The sequence below is a fragment of the Numenius arquata genome, chromosome 10 (genome assembly GCF_964106895.1).
Source record: "Numenius arquata chromosome 10, bNumArq3.hap1.1, whole genome shotgun sequence".
Lineage (NCBI taxonomy): Eukaryota > Metazoa > Chordata > Aves > Charadriiformes > Scolopacidae > Numenius > Numenius arquata.
The window spans coordinates 14,870,552-14,897,105 of NC_133585.1; the positions used below are offsets into that span (position 1 = coordinate 14,870,552).

The 26,554-nt window shown below is 40.1% G+C and overlaps 1 protein-coding gene across 1 annotated transcript in view; it reads right to left on the bottom strand.

Annotated features, from left to right (window-relative positions):
• Positions 1-26,554, bottom strand: part of ANK3 (ankyrin 3) — a 215,328-nt gene that overhangs the window by 82,942 nt on the left and 105,832 nt on the right. The window contains exons 12-23 of the mRNA XM_074155343.1: positions 26,246-26,344; positions 24,875-24,973; positions 22,541-22,738; positions 21,922-22,020; positions 21,085-21,183; positions 17,255-17,452; positions 14,818-14,916; positions 4,278-4,376; positions 4,096-4,194; positions 3,598-3,693; positions 1,137-1,209; positions 887-949 (exon numbers count right to left, since the gene is read on the bottom strand). Coding sequence (XP_074011444.1) covers positions 887-949; positions 1,137-1,209; positions 3,598-3,693; positions 4,096-4,194; positions 4,278-4,376; positions 14,818-14,916; positions 17,255-17,452; positions 21,085-21,183; positions 21,922-22,020; positions 22,541-22,738; positions 24,875-24,973; positions 26,246-26,344 — 1,321 coding nt within the window. The remainder of the gene's footprint in view (positions 1-886; positions 950-1,136; positions 1,210-3,597; positions 3,694-4,095; positions 4,195-4,277; positions 4,377-14,817; positions 14,917-17,254; positions 17,453-21,084; positions 21,184-21,921; positions 22,021-22,540; positions 22,739-24,874; positions 24,974-26,245; positions 26,345-26,554) is intronic.

A 26,554-nucleotide genomic window follows, 5' to 3' on the forward strand; every position in this document is an offset into this window, starting at 1 on the left:
ACCAGGGGAGGTCTGACCAAAGAAGGGATGTTGGTAGAGGGGAGAGAGTTGCCAAAGGAGTTTTAAATACTTGAGGACCACTGAAGCCATGTGAAACCTGCCCAACACCCAGGAGTGAGCTGGGACAGGCAGGTTGCTAGTGCCGATACCTCACCAGACTTAATTAAAGGCACCAAAAACTTCATTGCCAATCACTGCCACATTTCATGTCTCTCTGCAGGACGATACAGATGAAATCTCAGCTACAAGGTACTTACTTAATACTAACAAACACCAACATGTTGAGTCCAATGCAGCATTCTCTTTATTCAGGACAAAAGTAACCTGATGCGTTTTTACTGAATGTCATGACTGAAATGTTACTTTAAAAAACAAATAAACAAACAAACAAAACCCAAAACAAAAAGGAAAAACCCTGAAAATACTTCTTTCCAGTCTAAGGGTCTACTGTCAATGTAAATCAAACATTCCAGAGCTTAATTCACATCAATATTTAAAAAAAACCAACGAACTCATTCCTTCTGCTGTTCACTTTCACTAGCAGCTGTTTGTTCCAAAGTGTTTTGATATTGGACCCTTCTGTCCAATATTTAAATTTTCAGTTACAATAATAGAACTATTGCCCACTTTATAGAAGCAGCAACAAAAGACTATTCCAGGAAAGTGGAAGTAATTTGATTAAAAATCAGGAGTAAGAAACTCAGAAAAAGTTAGAGGATTATCAGCAGTAGCTCAAATAATTGTTGAAAGCGTGCTTAATTGTAAAGCAGAAATTATTGTTAGTGGGATAATAAGAAAATTATCTGAAAGGATTAATTTTCAGACAGATTAAAAAAAGGAAGAGGCTTAAGTTAAATATCACTGCAATACAAAAATGCACAAATACCTTCTTCAACATCTGATAAATATTCAGCATCACTGAGTATTTCAGGGGCATTGGCTTTACGAACTGCATGATTTAAATAAACAAAATAATTAAATAAAAGCATAGACTACAACAAAACAATCAAAGTAAAACAATACCAAATGTGCAAAGACCATATCCAACTAATAGTATTTGGTGGTTGCTTTTTTTAAACAAACATTTCTTACAACAACAGAAAAATAAGCAAGAGGGATTTTTTATTTTTTACTACCTTCATCATCAGACATATCAAGAACTTCATTCATGGTTTCAGGTACATTCATTTTGTGCTTTTCTGTAACAGTCTGTGAAAGAAAATAAAATCATTTCAGAGTGCAGACATCATTTTTCTTTAAACTATAGTTATTCTAAAAATTAAATGCAAGGTAGAACATATTTTTATCGCAGTTAGCAAAATAAGATTTTTTTTTTTAGCTTCTTATTCGCTTTCCTTTTTATAGATGCATTGAACTATACATTTAAAAAGACTACAGAAATAGGCAATATTATATTTATGTTTTAAACTATATTTACATTTCCACAGCAGAAAAAGCATGAGCTGAAAACCTAGAAGATGATGCTACCAAAAGAAGAAACAAATGCACTGAAAAGACTTTCATGTTAAGGGGTTTAACAAGAACTCTTTAAATAGTCATCTAGATTTTGAGCAGGAATAGGTCATCACTATTTAAACTAAACTTTCTGAGGGAAGTATTTCTCCTTTTCATTAGAAAAATGCTGCCGTTTGGGAGCTGGCTTAATCTATGCGTTTTTTTTTCAGAGATGCCTCAGCATGAATTGTGTGTTTTTCCCACAAATGAGAACAATTGTAACCACATGCAGGCTAAATGATACCCCGTTAAGGAATTTGTGCATGAAAGACACTCAGAAGTGGTTGGTTGATTTTCATCCTGATGTTTATATCGATTCAGACTCAAAGACCAATATAAAAGAAAATTAGAAGCAGAAAAAAAATGTTACGAATGCCTGAAATCTGTTCCTAGAATACCTGTGTATCCCACAAGTCACACACGTGCAAATTTTACTCTTCAGCTGGGGTACCGCACAACAAGCACTGATGAAGTTTTACATCACGCAGTAGACCCTGCAGAGTTACCATTCAAGGAGTGCAGTGGAATAAAAACCAACGACGACAAAAAAAAAAAAGAAAAAAGAAAAAAGAAAAAAAAACCCAACCAAAAAACAAACCACCAAGCAAACTCCAGACCAAAAACCACCCTCATCTTTGTGGAGGTTTTATTATTTTTAACCACCATTACTTCTCATCCTTCATATACAAACAAGAAATCATTATTAAGTTCAGGAGAACAAAACAGTATTTCCTTTTTCATTTATTTTAAAATATTTCAGCTTTTCTCTGACCTCATGAATACTCATTTGGCAGTTCATGTTTCTTGGGCTACTGTCACAGCTTGATATAGGCAGAAGAGCTCAAACGTCACAAAACTTATAAAAAGCCTCAGACACTTCATTTTGTGGGAATTACTGACAAAGCTTTTTAACACATTGCTGTTAAACTAGCAAAATCACAGGACTTTTTTTTTTCAGGCACTGAAGCATTTTGTAATGATTTTCTGTAAGTTACTGAATTATAGACCACAATCAGGAAAGTCACAGGAAGAAAAGGCACATGCAGCAGCAGAGCGAAAACCTGCCTGTCACCCCAAACGCTCATCCTATTGTAACCACCTGCTTGCACTGACAGGCTGCACAAATGGGCGACGACAACCCACGGAACACACAGTAACTGCTTTCCATCTCTGATACACCTAAAAATACATACGTGTACATACTTCTCTTCCTTCTTTTTAATCAGAAAGAGTTGCAGAAAAGAAAAGGCAGACATGGAGCCAATGCTCTGAATTGTTCTTAAGACTCAATTTTGGCTTTACTCCTACGGTGGTACAGGGAGGCTCCTCACCTCACAAAACTGCTTTTTTCGTAGAGCAATTTGGCAAAACTTTAATGAACAAAAGATCTTTCTGAGAAATATCTTGGATTCTGTGAGTCACCGTTTTTCTGGTAGCATGTAATATTTGACCATTGCTAATCCCTTTAATCTCTCCTGGCTAATGCTGCAATCAGCCTTCCTAAGAGGCAAGAGAGACAAGCAGGAGTTCCTGTACAAGTCAGTGAATGGATATCTGGGCTCGCAGGAGCTGACTGTGGCTGCTTGCAGAAGACAGCCTTTCACCATCTTGCAGAAGACACCAGAAACTACATAATGAGGTGCTTTTAAGTAAATTCCAATGACTTTTTAGATTGGAAAAGGTTTTCTTAGGCCAAATACAAATCATTATACATCAGTCCCTTGGCAAACTCAAAAGGCAGAAGCAGCTTCTATTTACATAAGTCTGTAGGAATGTCTTTTCAACTACAAACAAGCCCATATTCGCATGGTTTGTGCCTTAAACAAGATGATGTGTGGAAAAACATGGCAGCCATGACCAGTCGTTTACACTGTCCATTTTCTGATTGGATGCATACATCCCAATAACGTCTACTACCTTAAAAATATATTGCTCATATTTGACTTAATTTCCACTTTATACTGCTAAAAGGAAATAGGAGGAAATTAAATTGGAATCTCAGTAGACACGTAACTAAAAAAAGCTGAAGACACTGGCTTAGGAAAAATTCTTCCATTCGCTACTGAACTAAGCTGTACTTACAATTGTAGTCATGGTCTCTTCTGTCACCACTTTCAATGTGTCAACGACCGAAATGTAGCCAAGTCGCTTCGCGATGGCAAGGGCAGTGTTTCCATTCTAGCAATTAAAACATTTATAACAAAAGATGAATGTTAACAAGGAGAAGTGTAGAAACTGCTAATTAACTGTAGAAGAATGCACAATAAAGGCCAAATAAATGTTTGCATGTTGGTGATTGAAATAAATATATTTTGGGTAGTAGGACATATAACTAATTTTTTAACTCTTTACAGAAATGGAATGAAAATGAAAAGATTTTCAGATGTTTGCTGTTCTAGTTTTGGAAGAGATCATGGCATAGAGGATGCGGGGGCGATGGGAATAAGCTTCCTCTGCTCTTTTCCTCTCCCACCACATACATTTTTTTCACATTTCCCTTGCTCAAAGGATTTACGCAGGGTGGGGACAGCTGAGCCCGAGGGGGAAGCGCTGGCCTCGCGGCAGACCCCTTGCACTTACCACAGTGAGCTCGTTGGGCGCCGCGCCGTGCTGGAGCAGGACGTTGATGATGTGTGTGTGCCCCTGCTGTGCAGCCTGGTGCAGCGGTGTGTACCCGTTCTGCAGGGAAAGGGAAAGGCTGCAGCGGACACGGCGCAGAAGCCGCCTCCACTGAGTGAGAGAAGCAGAGGCGGAAAACTCACCTTCGTTTTGGCATTAACTTTTGCAGAATGTTGCAGAAGGAAGTTAACAATTTTTATGTTTCCGTAGTGGCAGCCAACATGCAAAGGAGTGTATCCCATCTAGAATGAACGTAAGCAATTAGTGAATGTGAATATTCCACACTTCCCCGACAAAAAAAAAAACCAACAAAAAAACCAAAAAACACCAAAACAAAAAACCAGACACGAAACAGCAAAAATCCTGTTAAGCTTTATTTCTTTGGCCTATGTGAAAAATCCTCCAATCTTGGAAAAAAAACAACACCTCGAACGTTGATTCAAGTCCCATTCTTTGTGAATGCCTTGTATTTCTGTAATCTTCAACACATGCAGTGTTTAAAGATTTGCCTTCCTTTCCAATGGTCAGAATGGGGCAGAGCCCAGCTTTTAAAATTAACATGTGGATAATGCCTTGCACAGTGGGCTTCACATGCTTGGTGTTCCTACAGTGTGATAATAACCAAATAAATAAAAAAGTAAGTAATAACAAGTTTCTAAAAACCAGGCACGCTGAGAGCTGCCTCAGCCAGGGTGCAATTTGCAGCTCATCCATTTTGACTGAAACACCCGGAAGGTAAATCTAAAACAATGCAACTGATTTGCCAGCTCTGCCGGAACAATATAGTCCTACAGAAACTGGAACACCAGCTGGTGAATTGAGGCTCTATGACAGAAAGTTCTAATTTTTCATGTGTCTGTCCTTGTGTTACACAAACTGGAAGAAATGGCTTTTTCTTGGCAACTGCAAATATGAGAAACTTGACTGTATCCTTTTTGTTCCTATTACTTGTTTTTCATTTCTAGTGGACAGACTAAAACTGTTTGTCAACATTGGGATTTCCCCACTAAATGTTCTAAACACAACTAAATGGCTTTTTATAGTAAAGTATACATATTTTAGAAATTTTTCTAAAACCAGTAAGTATAAGAAGAACATCACTCAAAAATCTGACAAGATTTTTTTTTTTTTTAAAATTACTACTGTTTTTTAAAAACTACTGGTAGCAAAGCAGGAGTCACTAGGCTGACTCTGAACTCACTCACTTTAAAACCCACATATTTAAAATAAGTCAAACAGCATGTTGAAACCTGTTAATCGTAATAAACACTTTAATCAACAGTTAACATTTAACATACAATGCAACAAAACAAAGAGGACCAAAGCTTACTCTTGCTGTTCTTTTTCTAATCTCTTAGTCCATGAGCACACTGTTAGCAGTTTTGAAAAAGTTGGACTGACTTGAGATGCTTAACATATTGGGAATGATTAGATTATCTTTCTTGAAGTAATTATCTTTTCCTGCCTTATCTTCCCTGCAAGACAACGCTATCTCTTCTTCCTTAACAAATATAATCAATCTAGAGCTGTACAAAGAATAGCTTGGGAGATGGCTACCTCTAAACAGGACACGTGTTATTTTTCTCCATGGCATGGAGAGAGGCCACTTTTCCCCAGATCTCCCCCCCAGTCATACTAATAGCTTGATGGCTTTCCAGCAGATGCTGTGCTTGGCTCACAGAGATGAATTAATGGACTTCCTTCTCTCCTGAGGTGAGTCATCAGGATTCCTTTCCCCTTAAAGGTCAGGTGTTATGAACCCACTTGACACGCTCTGAGATGCCAGAAGGGTCATCTTAGCCAGCGTTCACATGGGGCACCACCATTTTGCAAGCAGAATGAAACTACACTGCCAATGTAACATGTCCTTTTGCTATTCCAGTGTGGTATTGGCGACTTCCAATGTGGTATTGGCCCCATGCTCCATTACCAGTTTTTATGGAAAAATCAACTACTAGGCTGTAAAAATCATATCTCATACTAAACACATGGTAAAATATGCTGCGAACGTGCACTACTGTTAATCTACAAAAATTCTGCTTTCAGAAAAAGGGTAAGAGGTGAGGCTGTCTGAGATCACTAATTCCAGTGGCAGAAAGATCAGTTATAACATATATGGGGAAACATGGCCATAGTGCATGCCCTGGCTGCTGATAGAGTCCAAAGCAGCAACACGGCCAGAAGGAAAATACACTACTTGGTACTGAACAATCTGCACTCAGATCCAAAATCCAACCTCGTGGGTAGAAACACTGAAAAATGGGCTGGTCTTGTATTGACCTGGCTCCTGCTGCTCTCATCAGCGTTAAAAATGAAAAAGTGCCTTTGCTTTCCTGCTCCAAGAAGAAAAGCCTGGTGCCCAAGAGATAGAAGCACACAGGGAGTTAAAAGCAGCAGCCTGTCATCCTTCAGTTGTACATCGGTGTCAGTGAGGTGCGGGCTGGTGAGACAACCTGGTCAATAGCACTAAGAAGGCATGTCCAAGGTCTGGGGTTCAGTAGCCAGCATTACACCACCTGTTCAAACCATGAGGTCAAAGCCACTCAGAAGAAAGAATGAGAAAACCTCAGATGTGAACTATTTCCACCACAAGGAAGTTTCAAATTTCTGTGGGTTTAGACATACTGTTTTCTTCATGTCACTTTGCCTCTCATACTACTTCATACAAGGATATCTAATTTCAGTTGTATTAACGCATGCTAGGAGATGGTAGCTGTGCCAGTTACTTTAAATTAGGGTGTGTATTTTTTCTTTAGTTAATTATATACTCTTTGCCATCTAAAGAAACCACTAGCTTTGACAACCAGGAAGAGTTAATCATTGCAAGAAATAGCGCCAGATCCAAATTCCATTGGCATCAGCAGAATGAAACTTTCCATTGACTTAATATGAACATTGGATTAGATGCCAAATGACTACAAAGAACTTTTCCAGCGAGAATAGTTGTGCACAGTGGTAAGAACCTGAGCACTAGCTAAAACGTAATCATCATGAACTGTATGCTGGGACCTCATCTTACAGTTGCTGTTAGTTTAGGGTTGCCTAACAGCTTCCTAGCAGTGCCCGGGGTCTGAATCTGACAGGACTCCCTAAGCTGGCCAGAGTCTTGAGTCTTCAGCAGAATGCCGAGCATACTCACAGCCACGTACCTCAAACACAGCTCCTGCAGCCCCTGCTCCTACACATCCAAAGATAAACTCAGATTAAAACATGGCCAAACTATCAAAATATCAGTTAAAAAAAATACTGTGAAACCTCCTCCTCCATAAACTTAATTCCCTTCTCCCCCTTCAAAATACAGGCCTCAACATTAACTGCAAGGTCAACAAAAATCAGACATCATAAAACCAACAGGGGAGATGAAATCCAAAGTCAAGGGCCACCTGCTGGGAACCCCTGCTAATAACCTTAAAACATTAAAATCTGGAGAGTATCGGACAGCCAAGACCAGCTGATCTCAAATTTCTCTTTGAAGTGATCTGTAAAGACTCCCCTCTCCAGCCTGTAACAACGAATATTGAAGGGGGACCTATCAAACCCCTCATATTTACTGCAGCACAACATCAATTTCCTTCTACAAATGGTATATACAAAGATTTACCTTCATAAATGACTAGGGGAGTAATTATTGATGCTCTTTGTCACTCGTGACCAGCCTGCTGTTCAAATCAGAGACTAAGTGAAAACTTCTCCTCTTTCCCTTCCAAATGCATGGCAGAAATCATGACATTTCCACAGTGATGTGGTCACTATTCTTCCTCCTACAGCTCCTGGTGTCACAGATCTGAAGCTGAAGGAGCCTCTGAAGCTCTTGGTGCTGCTGGCCTGGTCAGGTATGGCAGCTGGAGGCGTGTGCACTGAAAGGCAGTTTCTCTGCATCACGCAGAGAAAGGCATCTCAGGCATCACACGTCCTGAGTAGCAACGTGGGCACCTGCTAGCCCAGTGGCAAAATACCAGTTTCCTGTCTGAACTCCCTGGAGGGGCCTGGGAGCTTTCTTTTAAGTTTGCCATACCCTGTGGTCATCTCACATCATGTCGTGTTTGACAAGGCAGTGCCTAATGCAGCACACAGTCACTGACAGCAGAGTGACAGAGATCTGACACGGCGGGTCACATCTCACTGGGCATGTTAGGCCTCATCAGCCACCAGAGGACATCTTTCATGCTTATAGTCAGCAATGTTTGTAGTGAAGGCATTGGTCAAAATAAAACTAATTAGCAAAATGCCCTTTTAATGCCCGAGACTCAGAAAGGCTATAATTTGCTTCTCAGCTACAGTACAGATTCCTGCATTCAACTGTTTCTGGCTCAGGAAGGTATAACATTTATATTTATATCCCAACATCCTCATGGAAAACAGATACTCTGTTAACTTTTCTGAAACACCCCAACTGGCAGATTCTGCAATTACACAACCAAATTCACTATAAAAGTAGCAACTCTCACAGCCACTTGAGTTTGCTACTTTCATTCTCTATAGAAATGTGTCCAGGAAGCTAAAATATTTTGCTTCAAAAGCTGTTAATAATTAAAAAAACCCCACCCAACAACCAAACCAACCCTGTCCCACAATTATACACATTTCTGCACAGCAGTTTAGGTTCAGAGTTATATTTACTGGCAAAGCACCACAGGACTTAGTAGGCATCCTAATATTAAAAAAGTTACTCCCAAGAAAATCAGGGCTTTTGTTTAATACAGCTCTTAATGCGCATCACCTTCTGGCAGTCAGCCACCATGCTGCTTCTAGCTGTTTTAAAGCATGAGCAGCAATATGGGAGTTAGCAGCTGGGAAGGGCTTATCAAAAGCCGCAAGAATAAGTGCAAAATAAAAAATAATCAGAAATACTGAGCTTTTCAATTAAAATGGAACACACAAACACAAAGCAGCCCTTATTCTTTTGCCCTTCAATTTTTTGAGAGAAATTATCACAAGCCTTGTATATCATGTCAGTGAATTACTTTAATATCCTCCACTGGTAATAACCATAAATCTTAACAGCTTGAATTACTGCATCTATCTAGTCCTGCTGACTCTCAAGCTGCTCTGTTTTTGTTTTTTCTGCTGTAAATGTCAGACAATGAAGCTACAGTATTATTGTTGATAAGGTTAGAAAATGCTCTAGGTTCCAAAGATCACAAAGGCATCCAGCCTTGATTGAATGAAACAGGGAAGCCTACGTGTACATACACACTTCATTACTTTGCTGAATCAGGGCCTGACATGTTGCAGTACCTTACAAGAGTTCATTATTGCACATTATTAGGCTGGAAATTTCCACACAAATGTCTTGATAACAACTGAGCACGTACCAAGAGCCAAGGAGAGAGAGATAACGTACCATGAAAATATACTGAAGATACCTGTATTTGAGTGCTCATTCTGTATGAAAGTGATTCTTCTTGATAGCACTTCCCACCCTCCCTGCCTCCTTCCTATCTCTTTCTGCATCTGAAAATTAGATATTCCAATGGAAAAATTGGATTGCTGTTATGAACCACTGTAGCACTCAGGCTGGTATGGGGCTCCTATCAGAACAAGGCAGGCAGACCTGAATAAATCTCCCTGAATAAATCTGAAATAAAAGGCCCAACTCAACCGGCAAAAGAACATCATGACCTCTCAGTCACCATTATCTCCTACAAATACTACAGTTTTAGGAACAACAGACAGTTTAATATTGGCTTTATTTTCCAAACAGTCATCAAGAAGGGACTGTGAGACCACTGATTCCCCCAGCAGAGTCTCTACACCAAATACAGCGTAGCAACTGTTTGACTAAAACAACCTGCACTGATATCAAAGCTCCAAATCCTGCTCTTCATCCTTGACTGAACCAGCACTCTTTGCCAGTCTGTCATGGCAATGCTGTATCCCACAATAACACTATCCAATGGAATAAACAGTTGAAAAATGACATGTGGACACCTGCTGAGCCATGAAACAATATTTACTTGTGCCAATTCCGTTCACAAAATCCCTGCAACAAAAGCAACATCACATGTACCAGTATAGCTTTTACACATTCAACATGACCACCAGAGAAGGAATATCTGCTCATAGCCATGGCTTCAGATTGATTTTTAACTCCCAAATATTACGTGTAAGATAAGCACTCCTTGTGTTAAGCATGATATTGCATAATACAGATTTTCAGGACCAAAACCTCTTTAATGTACCTAAATTCAGACACAAATGTAACGTCAGAATGGACAAAGTCTGCTGCCTTTGCAGCAGGACACTAACATGCCTTTGTGAACACTAAATTCAGTTTTTAAAGCTTTCTAAACGTGAAGGGCTTTGAAGCAGCTCTGAAGCTTCACTGTCTGAAGTGCATTTTAGTGTTGCTACTTTCCCACCATTCTATTACTTGCTTCTTGCATATTAAGGTAGGTGTTTTCTGTGGCTTATCAATCAGAGCTCAGTCTAACATTGCTGAGGTTTAGGCCACAACACAAAACGTCATCCTCAAGTGGCAGGAGCAGCCTTGTGGCCTCTCAAGCACTAGTTCTGGTGTGTGAAACCAGTGGTGTTTACTCTTCAGCACTGAGACAGACTCCAGCAGCTCTGGGATTAGAAGTTATTTAGTTAATTGGTGCAGCAGAACCACAAGGATCCCATAACACCATCAATAAATGGACTTCAAAACCAGCAGCTACACTTCCTTTCATGCCTTTTTCTACAACAAAGTTCAGGAAAAAATTGTTCTTGGGAGGGAAACCACCCCAAGAGAGGACCACAGTTGCAATGGTTCAGGTCTGAGAGCAATTTTGAAAATGCTCATAAGTTTTAGAGCCAAAACTGATCTCAATCATACAGACTAATCTCCTGCAGTAGAGATTTTCTGTAGTATTGGATATTTTTCTTCTCTGCTATAGCTTCAGGATATAAAATGTGTTTCTGCCCAATCTTCTCCTCTAATCACCTGAAAAACCCTTATCTTGTGTGTCCCACAGAACCTGAGCAGGAGTAAGAACTCCCATGTGTCAGAATTGCAAACTCTAGATGTTTTCACAGGGAGCGGTAAGTTATATATAAATGATGATTAAAGAACATGTACCAGAGGTGGAAGATGATAGCTCATTGGTCCCTACTCAAGAAGCTGAATGACCTGCTAAGATACTAAGTATTTTCTCTCTATTGACAGATACTCTGCTGAAGTGACATAACCGATGCTTCCTTAACCTAGGAAAATGAAAAATATGATAAGGAGAAAATCTAAACAAAGAAATTATAGAAAGACTACTGAATAGTCATCCAGATCGCAATAACTGAAGTAACAAAAGCGAACGGGTATGAAACAGAGAGAAGAAAACAGAAGGTCAGCGGTAACACTGCTGAAATCCCCAATACAATGCCACTCTAAACTGTGCAGCTTCACTGACTTTTAAGGCATGGATGGCCACATCTCTGCCACTGTATGTCCAAAGTAATGAGCCTGAACTGGACATGCTGGACAGTATCATGCAAACATGCAAGTATAGTAACAATGCTCCTGAAGCCAACTCAGCTGTTGCTGTATCTTGCTCCCCAGTGCCTCTGGTTTTAGAGGCAGCTTGCACAGACCTTTTATCGCCATAGAACAGTTAATCCATCTAAACAAGAGCGCTTGTAACTACAGAGCTGCTATGTTACAAGCCAATCATCTAAACTTCACCTGCATAGAACATGAGGTCAAGGTATGGCAGTTCTTACAGCATAACACTTTTCCTTCATTGTAGAAGTTCAGAGCTTGTCAGCTCTTTCCTTAGAACTCAAGATGATCACCAGTTTATCTAGAAACTATTCCATGCTAAAATCCATGGCACTGCATTGGCACTTATAAGTTCTTATATCACAGGCCGTAGCGAGTGGCTATCTGGCAAACGACCTCCATGTGGCCGACTGTGTGGAGCCCGGAGGGCTCACTGCTGCACAAACCCAGCAGATGGGACTCTGCAGAAGCCAGTGAACAAGCATCAAGCTCACTCCACTCCAACACGATTCTGCAAGGCACGTGGGCACTTTCTTCCTAAGGAGGAGACAGTTCCCTACAGCAGAGAGGGCAAATTAGCATGGTAGGGCAGGAGGACAAGCCATTGCAGGTGTTCTTCACCACGAGGCCTACAGGATTGATAATGCACGTTTTCCCAGAGAGGTGATCTGTTACACCAGAAAGTAGTCCTGCTTAAATACACCAGGACTTTGCCTGACCTCTTAGTCCCTGCCCCATTTCCTGACAACTATGGGGCAGTCCCATGGAAACAAATAGATACTGGGAAAATATTCTTTATTTGCGATAGTTACATACATAACTGAGAAATGAAGGTGAACAACTGTTGGATTCTTTAAAATTATATTGATGACAGGATTCATGCTGCAGATAGCCAAATATGCCTGCATTTTTTTCCCCTTGTGTACCATTTTACTTACTGACCAGTTCAATTTTCAGAGATGCAATTAAGAAATTCAACTCCACCCAGAGGAGATCTCTGAATGAGAAACTGAAGTTCCTTTTCTGTGTGTCTCTACAGAGTCACATGCCGGCACCACCACGTTGCCACCCTGCCAGGCTTAAAGTTCAGTACAGAGCCTGTGCAACAGTGCCAGGCTGGCCCTGAGACCCAACAAACATGCCCTGCCTCTCAGCTGTGACAGTATCTCAGACGTTTCCACCAAGCTAATGTGACTAAAAGGCCACTAGTCCAGAACTGGATCCTATTTGGACATTGGAGAGCAGGCAAAGGGACCACGTGACTGCCTGCACCTGTCAATGTAAATGTCTCCTTAGACTACTTACTATTTGTGGGACAGAGAAGAGTGAACGCTCAACAGAAGAGAAACACTCACAGACAAGTTGTACAGGCTAGGAGGCAATGCAGCTCTGACCAAGTTAAAAGAGGAGGTTTGGCAATGTCTTGCTACAGAAACCAAAACCAGGTAGGAACTATCTCCAGAAAGGCAACCGCATACATCTGAAGAAATCATGCAAAGAATAAACCAGGGTAGATCTCATCTACCGGTGGGTGATTTAGCAGATGCTAAAGAACCCAGACTGATTCACCTGTAAACTACAGGCTGAGGATATGTTACAAAAGTATAAAGCTGGAGAAGCTCCTAGGACTTCAGCAGCACTATTTCAGTTTCATGTCAGAATAATGTCATTGCAACCAGTAGCTGGTACAGTTGGAATTGCACAGTAGAAAAATCACATAACAATGGCTTTTCCCTCTGCCATGGATTATGATCAGCTGAGCTGCAGCCAGAGATGATGGATTCACCCCTGAGATGTCAGTGTGATGACAGAATGATAATATTGCCGGACAGTCTGACACACCTGGACATTTCTGGGATGCAAGCACAGCACCTAAACTTGTGACACACACCTAGCAGAGATTTCTTGCCCAGCTAAAGGAATGAGTCCGAGATCTAGATAATGCATGAAGAATGCAAGTGTAATCAAAACTGAGATCATCATCGTTAAATTCTGAGCACCATATACACCATTAGCGAGCATGAAACCACAGGCTCTTGGAATTTACTCACAACATTGCTCTTAAAACCAACACTGTGAAGTGGGAGGCGTCATTGCTTGGGGTCTCAAAAGCCATCCCCAAGTACCTTGGAAAGCCAGTTTTGCCTGAAGTAAATATTTGGACTCCTAAATATTGAGGAGTCCAAATATTTACTTCAGGCAAACCTATTTTTAGGCAAGTAAATTTGAAATGGACCACTATCGCATATATATATACACACTTCATATTAGATAACAGTGATAAAGAATTTCAAATTTGTCCTCAAGAATTAAATGATTCTTCTCCAATATTATTTTTGAAGGTAGAGTAGAGCAATATTTACTGACAATCTGACAGGCTAATGTTTACCATCAGGAGAACAACGGTCTAGTGTGAACTTGGGACAACAGAAAAGTCAGTTCCCTAGAATGTACCCATACGATGAAATAACTCACCTCACATTGCAACACATGATTGCAACACAAGTGACTTAGAAATTCAGAGGCGCTGAGTCACGAAGGCTAAGTCAAGCTCTAGGGGTGGGGGGGAATCTTTACACATGAACAATGGCTTTACTTGCAGAATCTTGTCTATGGGTGGCTAGTATCAGCTCAAGGAAATGAGACTGCTTCATTTCATAAAGTCTCTTAAGTGATGGGAAAAAATATTAACCACTTAATATCAGGAATGCCTACATTGCATTTACACTGTTTCTCTTGCTGTAAATACAGATGTTTTAAATAGCAGTTCTGCTGTGTTGTTTCTACTGTCAGCTGAATGGAAAGTATACACAACATGTAAAAAATACCAAAAGCAGATGAGTGTATGAATATGGTAAAAGACAACATGACTCTCTGTAGAGAGTGCTCAAGCTTTTCTGAAAGTTTCCTTACATAAAAAATAGATCAATCCCACTTACCTTCAGTGACACACAATAGTAGGATACAATCTAAATCTATATTGACCTACATATTTGGCAACAAATACGCTTCCTGCTCAAAGCAGTAACACTAAACATTCAAATTTATATATATTCAGTTTTCAGAATATATTCTATAATAATGTATTACAAGGAATGTTTCTCTGCTGTTATTTCACTTTTCACCCTGAAATTGATTAATAGTCCAGTCTACAGGCTCCTGCCTCCCTGAAAGGAAATAATACAGGTTGACAGTGGTGCTCATACCTTCGTCTGTGCATCAACAGCAGCTCCTTGGTTAGCAAGAACCTCTGCTACATTGACTCTATCCTCTTGAGCAGCCAGGTGGAGTGGCGTCAGTCCACTCTGTAAATTAAAAGCAACAAGTAACAATGAAGCACATGAATACTAAAATGCAAATTCAGGTATTAGTAAGACTCAAAACAGCCTATGGAATTTAAAGGAATTATAAATTCCACTTTCACTGTGTAACATGCTTCCTAATCACATTCGTTGATTTGCAAGAAAGTACAATTTGAAAGCCAGAAAGATAATGTTTCTTCTACACAAGGAACATTTCTTCATGCAGGGCTTAATGTAGGATAGCAAATTAGAGCATTTTAAGAAAAAACTGCAAAGTACTTTTTTACCTCCTAATTCACTTCCTTAGAATGAGCAGATTTTAAAAGAAACATTGAATTATTGTTTACACTTCTACAAATTTTCCTGAAGTAACATAACTCAGATTTATCCTTACCTTTTACTTCTCTACTTGATAATTTTAAAACACAAACAGAAAAGATTAAACTACATTTCTCTGAGACCAGGTCCATTTCTCTCCACTCAGGGAACACAGAGACTTGCTGGATGACATGTACTGACACACTTACTTTTTGGAAAGCTCATTATTTTCCTTATCTGGAACTTGAGATCTAAAATCCTTAAAGACTCCAAAAGCTATGCAACTTTGTGTCACATGCAAATTCTCAGGTAGAAGAGGTAGAAGAGACAGTCTGCTGATGGGATGTCATTAGGAATGGGAAAGAATATCCTTTACTTGCAAATCACTGCTCTTTTTCTTTCCTCCTGTTCCTACTGTCTTTAGCACCAGTGACAGAAGAGCAGGTGGCAGCAGTTGGCACATCAGGCAGAAACACTCGCTAAGTTTCCTACCCTTGAACCCAAACCCACATCCACCGTGCACTTGCTACCAAAGGCAGTTACTCTGAGAGCGTTCCACTGTATTGTACTCGAACATGCAAGCCTGATGACAGTGCAGCTTCAGTGGGTCACATTACACAAATATATAACAGTAACCAACTGTAAATTACCTAATGGAGCCTGGATATTATGGGCCAAACCTTCTAAAAAGATTTAATAAGTGCTCAGTGCCCACACTGGGGGTCAGAGTATTCAATTCCCAATCATTCTATGGAAAACAAAATGCTCTTTTTATTTCCCTTGCAAAACTCAAAAGTTAGTGTGCTTTAAATATCTGGCTTCAAATGTAGGTGCTGAGCTCAGAGGAAGCGTGCATCCCTAAGTGAGAACAGGGGAACTATTTTCAAAAGGTGGTTTTATCAGTATAATGAGAAACTAGACTACAACCAAACACTAACAGATTGAAGGATGTTGCAGGTAATTAACCTCTGGTGGGACTGAATCAAAATGCCAAGCAGCTGCAGTCATGCTCTCTGTATTAGCCTCAGCAGCAAAACCATGATAGCCATGATGCATGTACATGGCAAATTGCCCTGTGGGGATACAAAGTACATCCTGCGCTGCATAAGCCCACACACTTGAGATGGGGGGGGGGAAATCAACATCTGCAAGAGAAGCTTCCTGAAGGAGGGCCCAAAAATAACCAAACTGTAAAGTTAGAAACAGGAAAACATAGCAGCCCTGTGCAGCATCACCCACAGCCTCAGAGGACATCAAGTCTTTCTACCTGCTGAGAATAAGAAATATTTTCCATGAAAAATTTGTCTCTTGCCTTTCTACTTCAGCCACATAAATCCATACTGAAACTGCACATTACAACCTCTCTGATGTCTAGTGGGGCATTTAAAGAATTAGGGCTGCACATTTGCTAGAAACATTACTACAGAGCAGATGTAATGGCGTAGAAATTCATATGTGTAGAAACTAAAAGTCTACCTACTTCCCTTTCCTTCTCCCAGAAGAAATTACACCAAAAGTCACAGTGTTTTAAGAAACACCCACTGGGAAGGAAGAATCACTTTTATTAATGAACAAAATCTCAGACAACTTTGCTGTTATTATCCCATAAAAAAAATCATCTTCCCTTAACAAGTTAGTTGCTACCATTGCTTAATGGGCAGGCGTACATCTAGAGGCTCATAAATGACAGGCGCCAACCCCAAAAACTGCTGAGGGGAGGAAGACATTTTCTCTCTGGGAATGTTTTGGCAGACTAGCAAAACGTGGAAGGGAGGGAGATGGAATAATGAGTTCTTCTGCAGTATGTGCTATCATCAGAACTCGGGTACTATGAAATACAGTTCATTCAGTGTGACACAGCATGCTGCTCTCTTTGCTGGAAGAAATGATGCATATTCAAATACCTGCAGAGGTTTTTCAGAACATACAGAATCACACAGTGGACAAAATTTAATGCAGGCCCCTATCCTTCTTATCACCACGTTTGTTTATTGCCTTAGCACCAAGCAGGGAGAACGCTCACCTTGTTGCTGAGGTTTACATTAGCATTTCTAGTAAGAAGCAACGACACCATGTCCACGTGGCCGTCCTGAGAGGCAAGATGTACAGGGGCAATACCCTGTCTGGTTACAGCATTGGCATCAGCACCGTATTCCAGCAGTGTGGTCGCTATGTCCATCTGGTTTTTCTTGGCAGCTATGTGCAGCGGCGTATAGCCGTTCTGTCAACAGAAAGCACTTCATTGCAAGCTACTCACTAAACAATGTGATAAATCACTTTCCTATACCTGTCTGGCTCTATGAAAGTAAGTCATTAGTCCTAAAAATTCTGTCAAACATAGTCAAATACAATATTAACAAGTTGTACAAATGATTGTATCAGAGCTTTAAGCAATCTGGTTTTGGAAGCACTGCTAAAAATAGGAGGATTCTGAAAGAAACTTTCAAATTTGGGAAAAAAACCCAAACTGTTCAGAAGAGCACAACCTATAGCAATAGGAATTTGAGTTTCATTTCACAGATGTTTGCTACTTTTCCTTAAATGTACATAAAATCTTTTAACAAACAGAAGAGCAGGATGTGTATTCATAACTCAGAACAGCTGTTATTGTTCGCTTTTTTCTCCATTTGGCAGTGTGAATGAAAGCATTATGTACATGAAATATGGCCTTTCTTGCAGCATTTACCCTAAACTTACTGACAGGGTGTTTCTGTTCAAATCAAGGGAAAATTAAAGCATAACTTCAGAGTCTTGCATCCTTATTTTCCTTCCAATATGTGTATCCAGTAAGCCCACTACTAAAATTAAAAATGCAGTATCTACTGCATGATAAAATTTTATAATTGCAAAAAGAACAGATTTGGCAGAAAATAGATAAATAGATATAAAGAATAACTGATTGGCGTGCAAATACCAAAACACTGACTAAGGTATGACCAGCTTTTGGTACAGGTTGCAATTTGACGCCTGTTTAATCAAGAACTTCGTCTTTCAGAAATGTATTAGCCCTCATTCTAAAGCAAATGCACAGACATATGCACGTGTCTAAGGTAGAAGGTTGGAGGGGTGAAACCCCAGCTGCATAAACTGTTTCGTACGGTATCATCAGTACCATGTGCATCTCAGATTACACAGCCCAATAAAATCTATCTAAAGGCACAAAGGATTCATGTGGCTTCGCTGCTCCCTGCTCCCTGTGGGGCAGCAGGGCTGGACGATACGGGAAGGCAGGTCACAACAAATGCAGGGTCATGCAGGTAGGAGCAAAGAAGAAATACACAGGAACACAGAAATTATTACAAGAGAGCTTGTTTTAATGGTATTCTGGAAGCTAGAGAGACAGCACTAACTCCATGTGGAAAAGGTTCTGTAACCTTCAAAATTCAATTCAGATTCAGTTCAGACCTTAGACACTAATGTATTTCGAAATGACACCTGGGAAACACAGAGCCACAATTAATAATGGAAGTTTACGGCCAGTGAATTTTCACTCTGAAGATAAAATGCTTCAGGAAAAACAAACAGAATGCTCTCCCTTAGACTTCCTGCACAAGACTGACACGTAAAACAGCCATCACCACATAAGCACCTACTAAATCCTAAATACTATGTGTAAATCCTGCGTATATGCTAAACTCTGTGTATTTTAAATGGAGCTCACGTATATTTTGTAAAATAACAAATGCAGTTTTCAAGCCTGTTCTTCAGGAATGGCCACACATTGCTTTCAGTGAAATGGAAAGCAGCAGGTTGCCAACAGAAGACAGAAAGAGAACTGAAAAATAAAAGCTGAAATTCAGCTCAATCTCAAGTCTGCATCTTCTCCTCATGATAAGGGCTGTGCTCTGTCACTGTGCATAGAGGCAGAAGGGAACAGAGAGGTTTGGAAAGAAGGAGATTGGGTTATTGTCTGCCAGGGAAAAGAGGTAAAAAGGGAAAAAGGTTAGAGACGAAGGGACAGAGAAAAAATGAGGCTTTGAGGGCAGGGGAAGAGAAGCATTGTAAGGTGGATGCCAAATTAAAATTAGGTACAAGCCTGATGTTGGCCAATGAAAAAGAAGAATGGTTCATCACAATAACTGTATCACAGCACTGTACTCTGACATGGCCACTTCTCATACTCTTTCACTGATCACTCTTCAAGGCAAATGCTGCCGGGCCAGGCTAATGAACCAATCCTAAGATCACTGTTTAAAACAGGAATGTCACACAAAAAGCAACTGCTGATGAAACTGACTGTGGAGCCAGCGATGAGATAAGACATAACACACTTACTTATTAGACCACATTTACAAAAGAAATGGGAAATCATCTCCTGTTACCAACATCATCTTTCAGATGACTGCACAGTGGGTGCCTAAAGCAACAAACATGCTACAATTAATTTTATTTAGTATTGATGCTCTACTCAGTGTTGCTGTGCCTCACTTGCTGCAGAATACTAATAAATGCTTTCTTTTAGGAAGACTTTTAGCTGACACTGGGAAGGCCTGAGAAGTGGCAGCTGCAAAACTGTTCTGTTACAGATGGGAAGCTCAGGTGACCTGACACAGGAGTTTGGGTAATATCATACCATAGTCTATAGTGCTTCCACCTTGGTTTGGACTTCCCAAGCCCTTGGCAGTGGCTGCTGCAATCCCTGCCTCTACAGGATGCACAACTTCCACTGGCAGTTTCCTTCAGTGAAAACTGGGTCAGTGTCTTCTCATGCCCTTCAGAAGGCCCTTTCTTCCCGACAGTGGCATTTAAGAGTGCTGTGTTGCAGCAGTAAAAGATCAGAGATCACTCCAGTTCACCTCCTGGGGCACTGCTCTGGCAGATTGCCACTATCGACACTATTGATTTTAGACTGTGCTGTTGCTGCTGGCTATCCATGTTTATTTAACTTTCCTCTCTTTTGCACTATAAGCTCTGGGATCTACCATGTATGACAGGCTCCATCCTCTTCTTTAGCCATGCAGAAGGCCTCTAGTGTTATGGCTGTATTCAGCCATGTGTGAGAGGAAGGCAATCAAGAAGAGCTGTCTGTCTATTTGCAATACTGGCTTTTCCACTAGCTCTCCCTTTTCCACAGTGGGTTTTTTTTGCAGCATTTTTAGGAATGTATTTGGGTTGTTTCAGATGGGGCATTTAAACTACACTTACCCCACTTGAACCTACATAGGCTTCCACCCTGTTTTACTTATTGTTGCTGTCCAGCTATCGATTATTGATCCATACATAAAACCGGGATCCACAAAAGATAAAGATCTTTCTTCTACTCAGAACTAGAATGCATTTAAATATTTATTCTTTCATATTCCCTGAAATCTTACACTATGTGTTGTCTTGCCTACTGTAAATTGCAATCAAAGCAGGACTGTGACTAGTTGTTTTATTTTCTCACCAGTCCATTTACACTGGGGTAGAAGTATTGTGAAACGCATTAATTGTTATGTACATTATACTGAGAAACATATTACCCCTCAGAAGTCATCCTGTGGCACAACACAGGAGAACTACCCCTGTTTAGCAAGGCATTAACTCCAAGCTTGCCCTGCACAGCTGTTAGCTAGAGAAGGTATTGAGGGGACCAAACAAGTGAAAGCAAGGCTCAGTATTTGCCGAGACTGACCTTTATTGAAACTTGAGATTTTAAATGTTTCTACACCTAAATTTGATTTTTTACTGCTATTTTATTCACCTGTAGAATTATTCTAACAGCTTTATGTGGTTGTGAGACTTTAATAAACAAGGTCACTGAGCCTCCTGAAATTACAAGCATATACAATCCAGAAAGAACAGAGGTAGACAGGGAATAAAGTGACACAAAAAACCCAGGTATTGTTCCCCTAGAGTGACCAGTACTTGTACCTTGGCAGATGCGTGAGGTGAAGCTCCCTGGTCCAACAGTAGGAGTGCCACTTTTTGATTATCGTAGTGTGCAGCTACATGCAGTGGTGTTAAACCGCTCTAAAAACACATGCAGAACAAACAAGTGCTGTTACAGACTCTCTCCAGGGAAAACTTAAGACTTTGGAAAATTGGAGTTGATAAGGTGAAAAAACACGTTTGTTACTCATTCATGTATCCAGAGTCTTTGATAACTTCAGAATCAAAAAACAAAACATATTTGAAAATCCTTACTGATCTGTGAAAGCCCTTTTCACTTCTCCTGGGGAAGATGAACAGAGAAGCATATATCTGTGCTAACCCCAGGACAGAGCAGGTAAGGAATTTTGACCCTGAGGTCACACCCTCGGCGATGTTTTTCTTTTACTGCAGTGGATAAGTAAACTGTCCCTTGGATTTGTAAAAATCCAAGCTGGCTACTTTAAAAAGCTTGAGGTCCTACTGGGCTTTGCCCCCTATCATGAGATCTGGAGGAGCAGAGCCAGCTGCCTGAATACTCTGATAAGGACTGTAAACAATCTGAGCAGGAAGGTAGGGGAATGGTTTATCTCCATTCCCCTGGATGGGTACAGAGAGGACACAATTTTGTTGTCAATTAATGACAATAAAAGTCACTTTTGCCGAGTGTGCTGACTCTTGGCAGCCCCAGTAAGGACTGGAATATTACATGAAACCCATTCCAGTTAAATCCAGGCTGTGGATACGAGTGTGATGGTAAGTAGGTAGAAGGATATTATTAGAATATTATGTGCATTTAGATATTTCCTGTGCAATTGGAAGCGGTGGCTTCTGTCCTACCTTTCCAGAAGCATCAGGAGATGCATTCTTCTGAAGCAGGAGGTTGGCTACCTCAATTTTCCCATATTTTGCAGCCACATGTAGAGGAGTAAATCCTTTCTGTAAGAGAAAGCAGTTAGATAGCAGCGTTGTGCACTCTTTTTCAGGGCAAGGTTTGTCTCTGATTGACAAGGATACTGCTGTTTCCATCCATCCCCTTACATAGTCCTGAGTACAGGCAGCAAGTCTGCAGCTTCTACTGCCCTGGCATGTCTGGAGGCTTTCCCTGGCAAGGCAAAGACCTATCTACATTAAAACAACTGTAAAAAGGGAAAAGTCAGTTCCTTTCTTCACACCACCAAAGGCCCAAGGATAAGGCTGGGTAACAGCTTATCAACTTCCATCAGGAATTTCTGCCCTGCACTCCTTTCATTCCAGGAAAATGCATATCTGATCACTGGGATATGTTATATGTCAGGCTCTGAGGTAAATGCATGAAGCTTCATACCCTTTTAACAAAATGAAGATCATTCTTTCATTATTTGTATGTATATATGACTCTTGCAGCATTTAATTCACAAGTAGCGCTTGCTACAGGTATATTAAACTATTGAAGCTATCACTTTTGCTGCTGCCCTACCTTGGTAATGATAGATAAAGATGCGCCATGATCCAAAAGAACAGAAGCTACATCTTCATGTCCTTCTCGAGCAGAAAGATGCAGGGGCGTATAGCCAGACGTCGTAGCTGCATTTGGAGATGCTCCTTGCTGTAGCAGCTGCTGTACTATATCTGCTTTTCCCAGTCGAGCAGAAATGTGCAGTGGCGTTTGGTCATCCTAAAAAAGGAACAACACAGTCCTACATAAGAAAACTACAGCTCATATTTTGACAAAAAATATTTGCTCAGATCCTATCACTTTTCAAAATTGCAGACGAGCATTAATTCTACTGAGGTCTTACCTAGTGAATATTGTGTGCTGGTTTTCTCTTTATCACATAATAAAGATATATTGTGCTTCGCTGATGCAGCACAAAATATTCCAGACAGGTACATAATCCATAACAGTAAATAAATTGATCAGTTTTCTTATTCTGGATTTGCCTCACTTTGCCACTAAAGTGCATTGAGCTTCCTCTTGAATTTGAGACCTTTCTTAAAACACAGCAAATGCATAGCTCTAGTCCTCACATCTTGATCTCGTTTATGATTTCCAGCAACATTTAACAACTTAATCAGCAACCTGAGGTGCTCTGCGTATTATTGCCTTGCATTAAGTATCATATTTTGTGCTTTTTTACTGGTGAACAATTTGTTTGGTGTTTTGCAGATAACTTTACAGTGGATGTAACTGAAGATAAAGCATGGTGCTGGAATTCACTGTCATTTTCTCACTGCTCATTCCAAACACAATAATCTGAGTAGTTCTAAGTATAGAGGTTCCTCTGTCATGAGTCTCGTTATTTATTTTCCTTCAATGAAAATCCTGTGGTTGTTTGTGAACTCGTTCTGAGTGTCTAGCAGATAATTTCTTATTCATTATTTGGGTTTGTATTTTTATCCTGCCTATTCTCAGTTGTACAGTCTTTGTATTAAGCACACTATCGCAACAGTATGGCCAAAGCTCACGAACTTATTTTTTCCTGTTCCTCATAAACCTATTCAAACATCTTTCTCTTCCCATTTTTCCCTGCTGAATTTCCTACTTTTTGAGCACGGCTACCCCACGTCCTGCAGCAGAAGAGTTCTGGGGTGTTCTCTGCTAGGGAGACTTCTGCCCGTGCCCAACCTACAACACTGATTTTACACCTTTGGGTCTTAGGATGAGAGTGTCAGGATGCGAATGTTGCTTCTCTACAGGACAATTCTGACTGGTGGAGACTCTTTATGATTCTTAAACCTTTCCAGTTTATGCCTGTTTCCCACAAATTTCTCACAGCTGATGTTGGCACTGGTGTATAATCTAGTACTTGTATTTAGTTGTTATTTGTGATAACAAATTGATCACAGGCAATGGGAGTTTGCACAAATTAATTCATTGTCTGAAATTATTTAGAAAATATTTGCATGACTGTGCTTCTGAGCATGAATTGTTCACTTTCAAGGCTGTCTTTGGAGATTTACAGACCACATGATTCACTTCTATTGTCAGATTGCTTGCAGATGAAATGTATCTGCTATAAATATTTAGGCAGAGTTCATTATAAGTAGGTATTCTTACTAGTACCTTTATTTGTGAGCCAATTCACAGATGATAATTTCACAGTGAAAAATAGATTTCTTTAAAAATTGTATTAATTTAACCATTATTTGAAAAAAAAAAAAAAATTTCCTGGTTTTGCCTATTAAGACTGCTGTTTATTGCACCCATTTATGTCCTTCCCTATCTGTTTCCTGGAACTCTTTTACTTCCATAATTTTATATCTTTCTTCAATGGCTCTTGACCATTTCTTTTTCCTTCCTCCTTAACTTCCTCAATTGCAGTTGTTTCTATAGGTTCTGTTACTTCTTTCCAGCCCCACACTACATCCACGTCTCCTTACTTTAGGAGATGTTCTTTAGAAGTGTAACTATTTTTGAATACATACAGGCTGGTGCTTTAGGGACGTGACAGGAGACACCAGCAGCATAGGGTTTACAGTTTTGCAGAAATAAAAGCAGATTTGAGGCATTCCTCCCCCTTCTTGCTTTCTACTCTAAAGCAAAACTCTTCAAACACAGAGTAGTTTATATTAAAAGTTGATGAAAAAACAGGTATGGTATCAACTTGACATCTCCTGTCTTCTCTATCACATACAGATCACTCATGATTACAGTACGAGAGTACGTAACAAAATATCAGTTGTCATTTTGCCAAGGCCGTTGGCTTCATCTCCCTTTCTCTTCTCGAAAGAAGCATGCGAAATGAACGTGATTATTTTCTTTGTTAAATATAGATAATCTATGGTTATCATACTTGGACCATCACCTTACCTTTGCTTTGGCCTCCACCTGAGCTCCATTTTGTACCAGGTATCGAACAACCTCTGTTTGGCCAGCTCTGGCAGCCATGTGCAGCGCAGTTTCTCCTCTCTAGCATAGAGCAACAAAACCAAAATGTCATTAAAAATACACTGCAGGAAAAACGAACTCCAATATATTTCATAAATACAAAAATACTGGTGACCCAGCTCAGAATAATCTCCACTAGAATATTTTGTAGTAGTTGTCTGTGAGCAAGATAGGAGATCAAGTCAATATTTGACCTCTTAGCTGTATGCTACAAAACAATTTACTTTAGGGTCAGTTTCCCAACACAATAGTGCTTTTGTCACTTGTCTTTTGCTTGAAACAGCACAATTTTTCTATTTACTAGCCTTTTACTAACAGTGGTAAAAATTACATCCTTTTAAATACAGCCTAATTTAATCAAACAAAAAATTTATTTCAAATTTTTTATTTTCAGATACACATTTTTTTGGCATTCCTCCCGCTATGCCCTATGCCCCCATTATCATTTGTTATCTGACAAGCACTGAGATGAGTGGACAAGAAGAAAAAAAGACATTACTGAGTACATTAATCTAAGGCTTCATGGACTTAACGAAATACAAATCCAAGGAAATCAGAATAAATTCAGGAAGGGAAACCGCTTTCTACATTTTTGGATGTGAATAGGTACAAACACCTGCTAATTTACAAAGGGTGTTGCATTTTTACATAACCTAATAAAATTAGCTAATGAAGACTTTAATAAAAGACTGTCTTCTAACCGCCTCTGTGTATGGAAGATGAAAGGGAGATTTTGAAGCTGAACTGTTAAAAAGAATCAACAAGCTTCTACTTTCCTCCCATTTTTCAACTTTCAAATATCCATCTAACAATGACCGGTTTTTACACATGCCCTGGGAGCCTTGGGGCACACAGTGCACATCCAGTAGAAAAGCGCACTTGTATGGCTGTATGGACACAGGCAATATGTCCCGACAATCTGCTGCAATCTGTTGATAACAGCAGAACTTCCCTTAAATGGTAGGCCCCCGGGGTCCTGGGAAAACAGCACTCAACAGTCAAGTATACATCTCAAAAATCACATACGAGAAGCTACAGTATCTTCTCGTTCTTTACTTTAGAAAATAAAAAGAATAGAGTTGAATTAAGGTCAGCCTCTCTTGAGGTTTCCTCAACCTGTCAAGCATCTCCGAGTAGGAGTCAGCAGGTTGCACTTTCCCAAGACTCCAGTAGGAGCCACGCTGCTACAGAGGTGGATGGCGAACACTAGAGTTAGGCACTTCACAAGTGCTTTTCCCAGATATTATGATGCATTCATAGTTCTGCCATGCTGAAAAGAAACCGGTTACTCACCACATTGGTCGTGTTGGGTGATGCTCCATGATGCATTAGCTGCGATACAATATTTACATGTCCCATGAAGGCAGCAACATGGATTGGAGTTAGGCCCGACTGAAAATCAAATCAAAATCAAACTTAAACACCTACTTCCACGCTCCTTTACAAGAATGCCATAGGGAAAAAATAAGTTATTCTAAAGTAAGCAAACCCAAGCACTTGCTCTTCTGAAAGGCTCTTATCTTCTCAAAAACATATACGCATGCATTAACTAAAGGACACACAGAATTGGAAACACCTATGAGCATGATTCATGAGCAGACA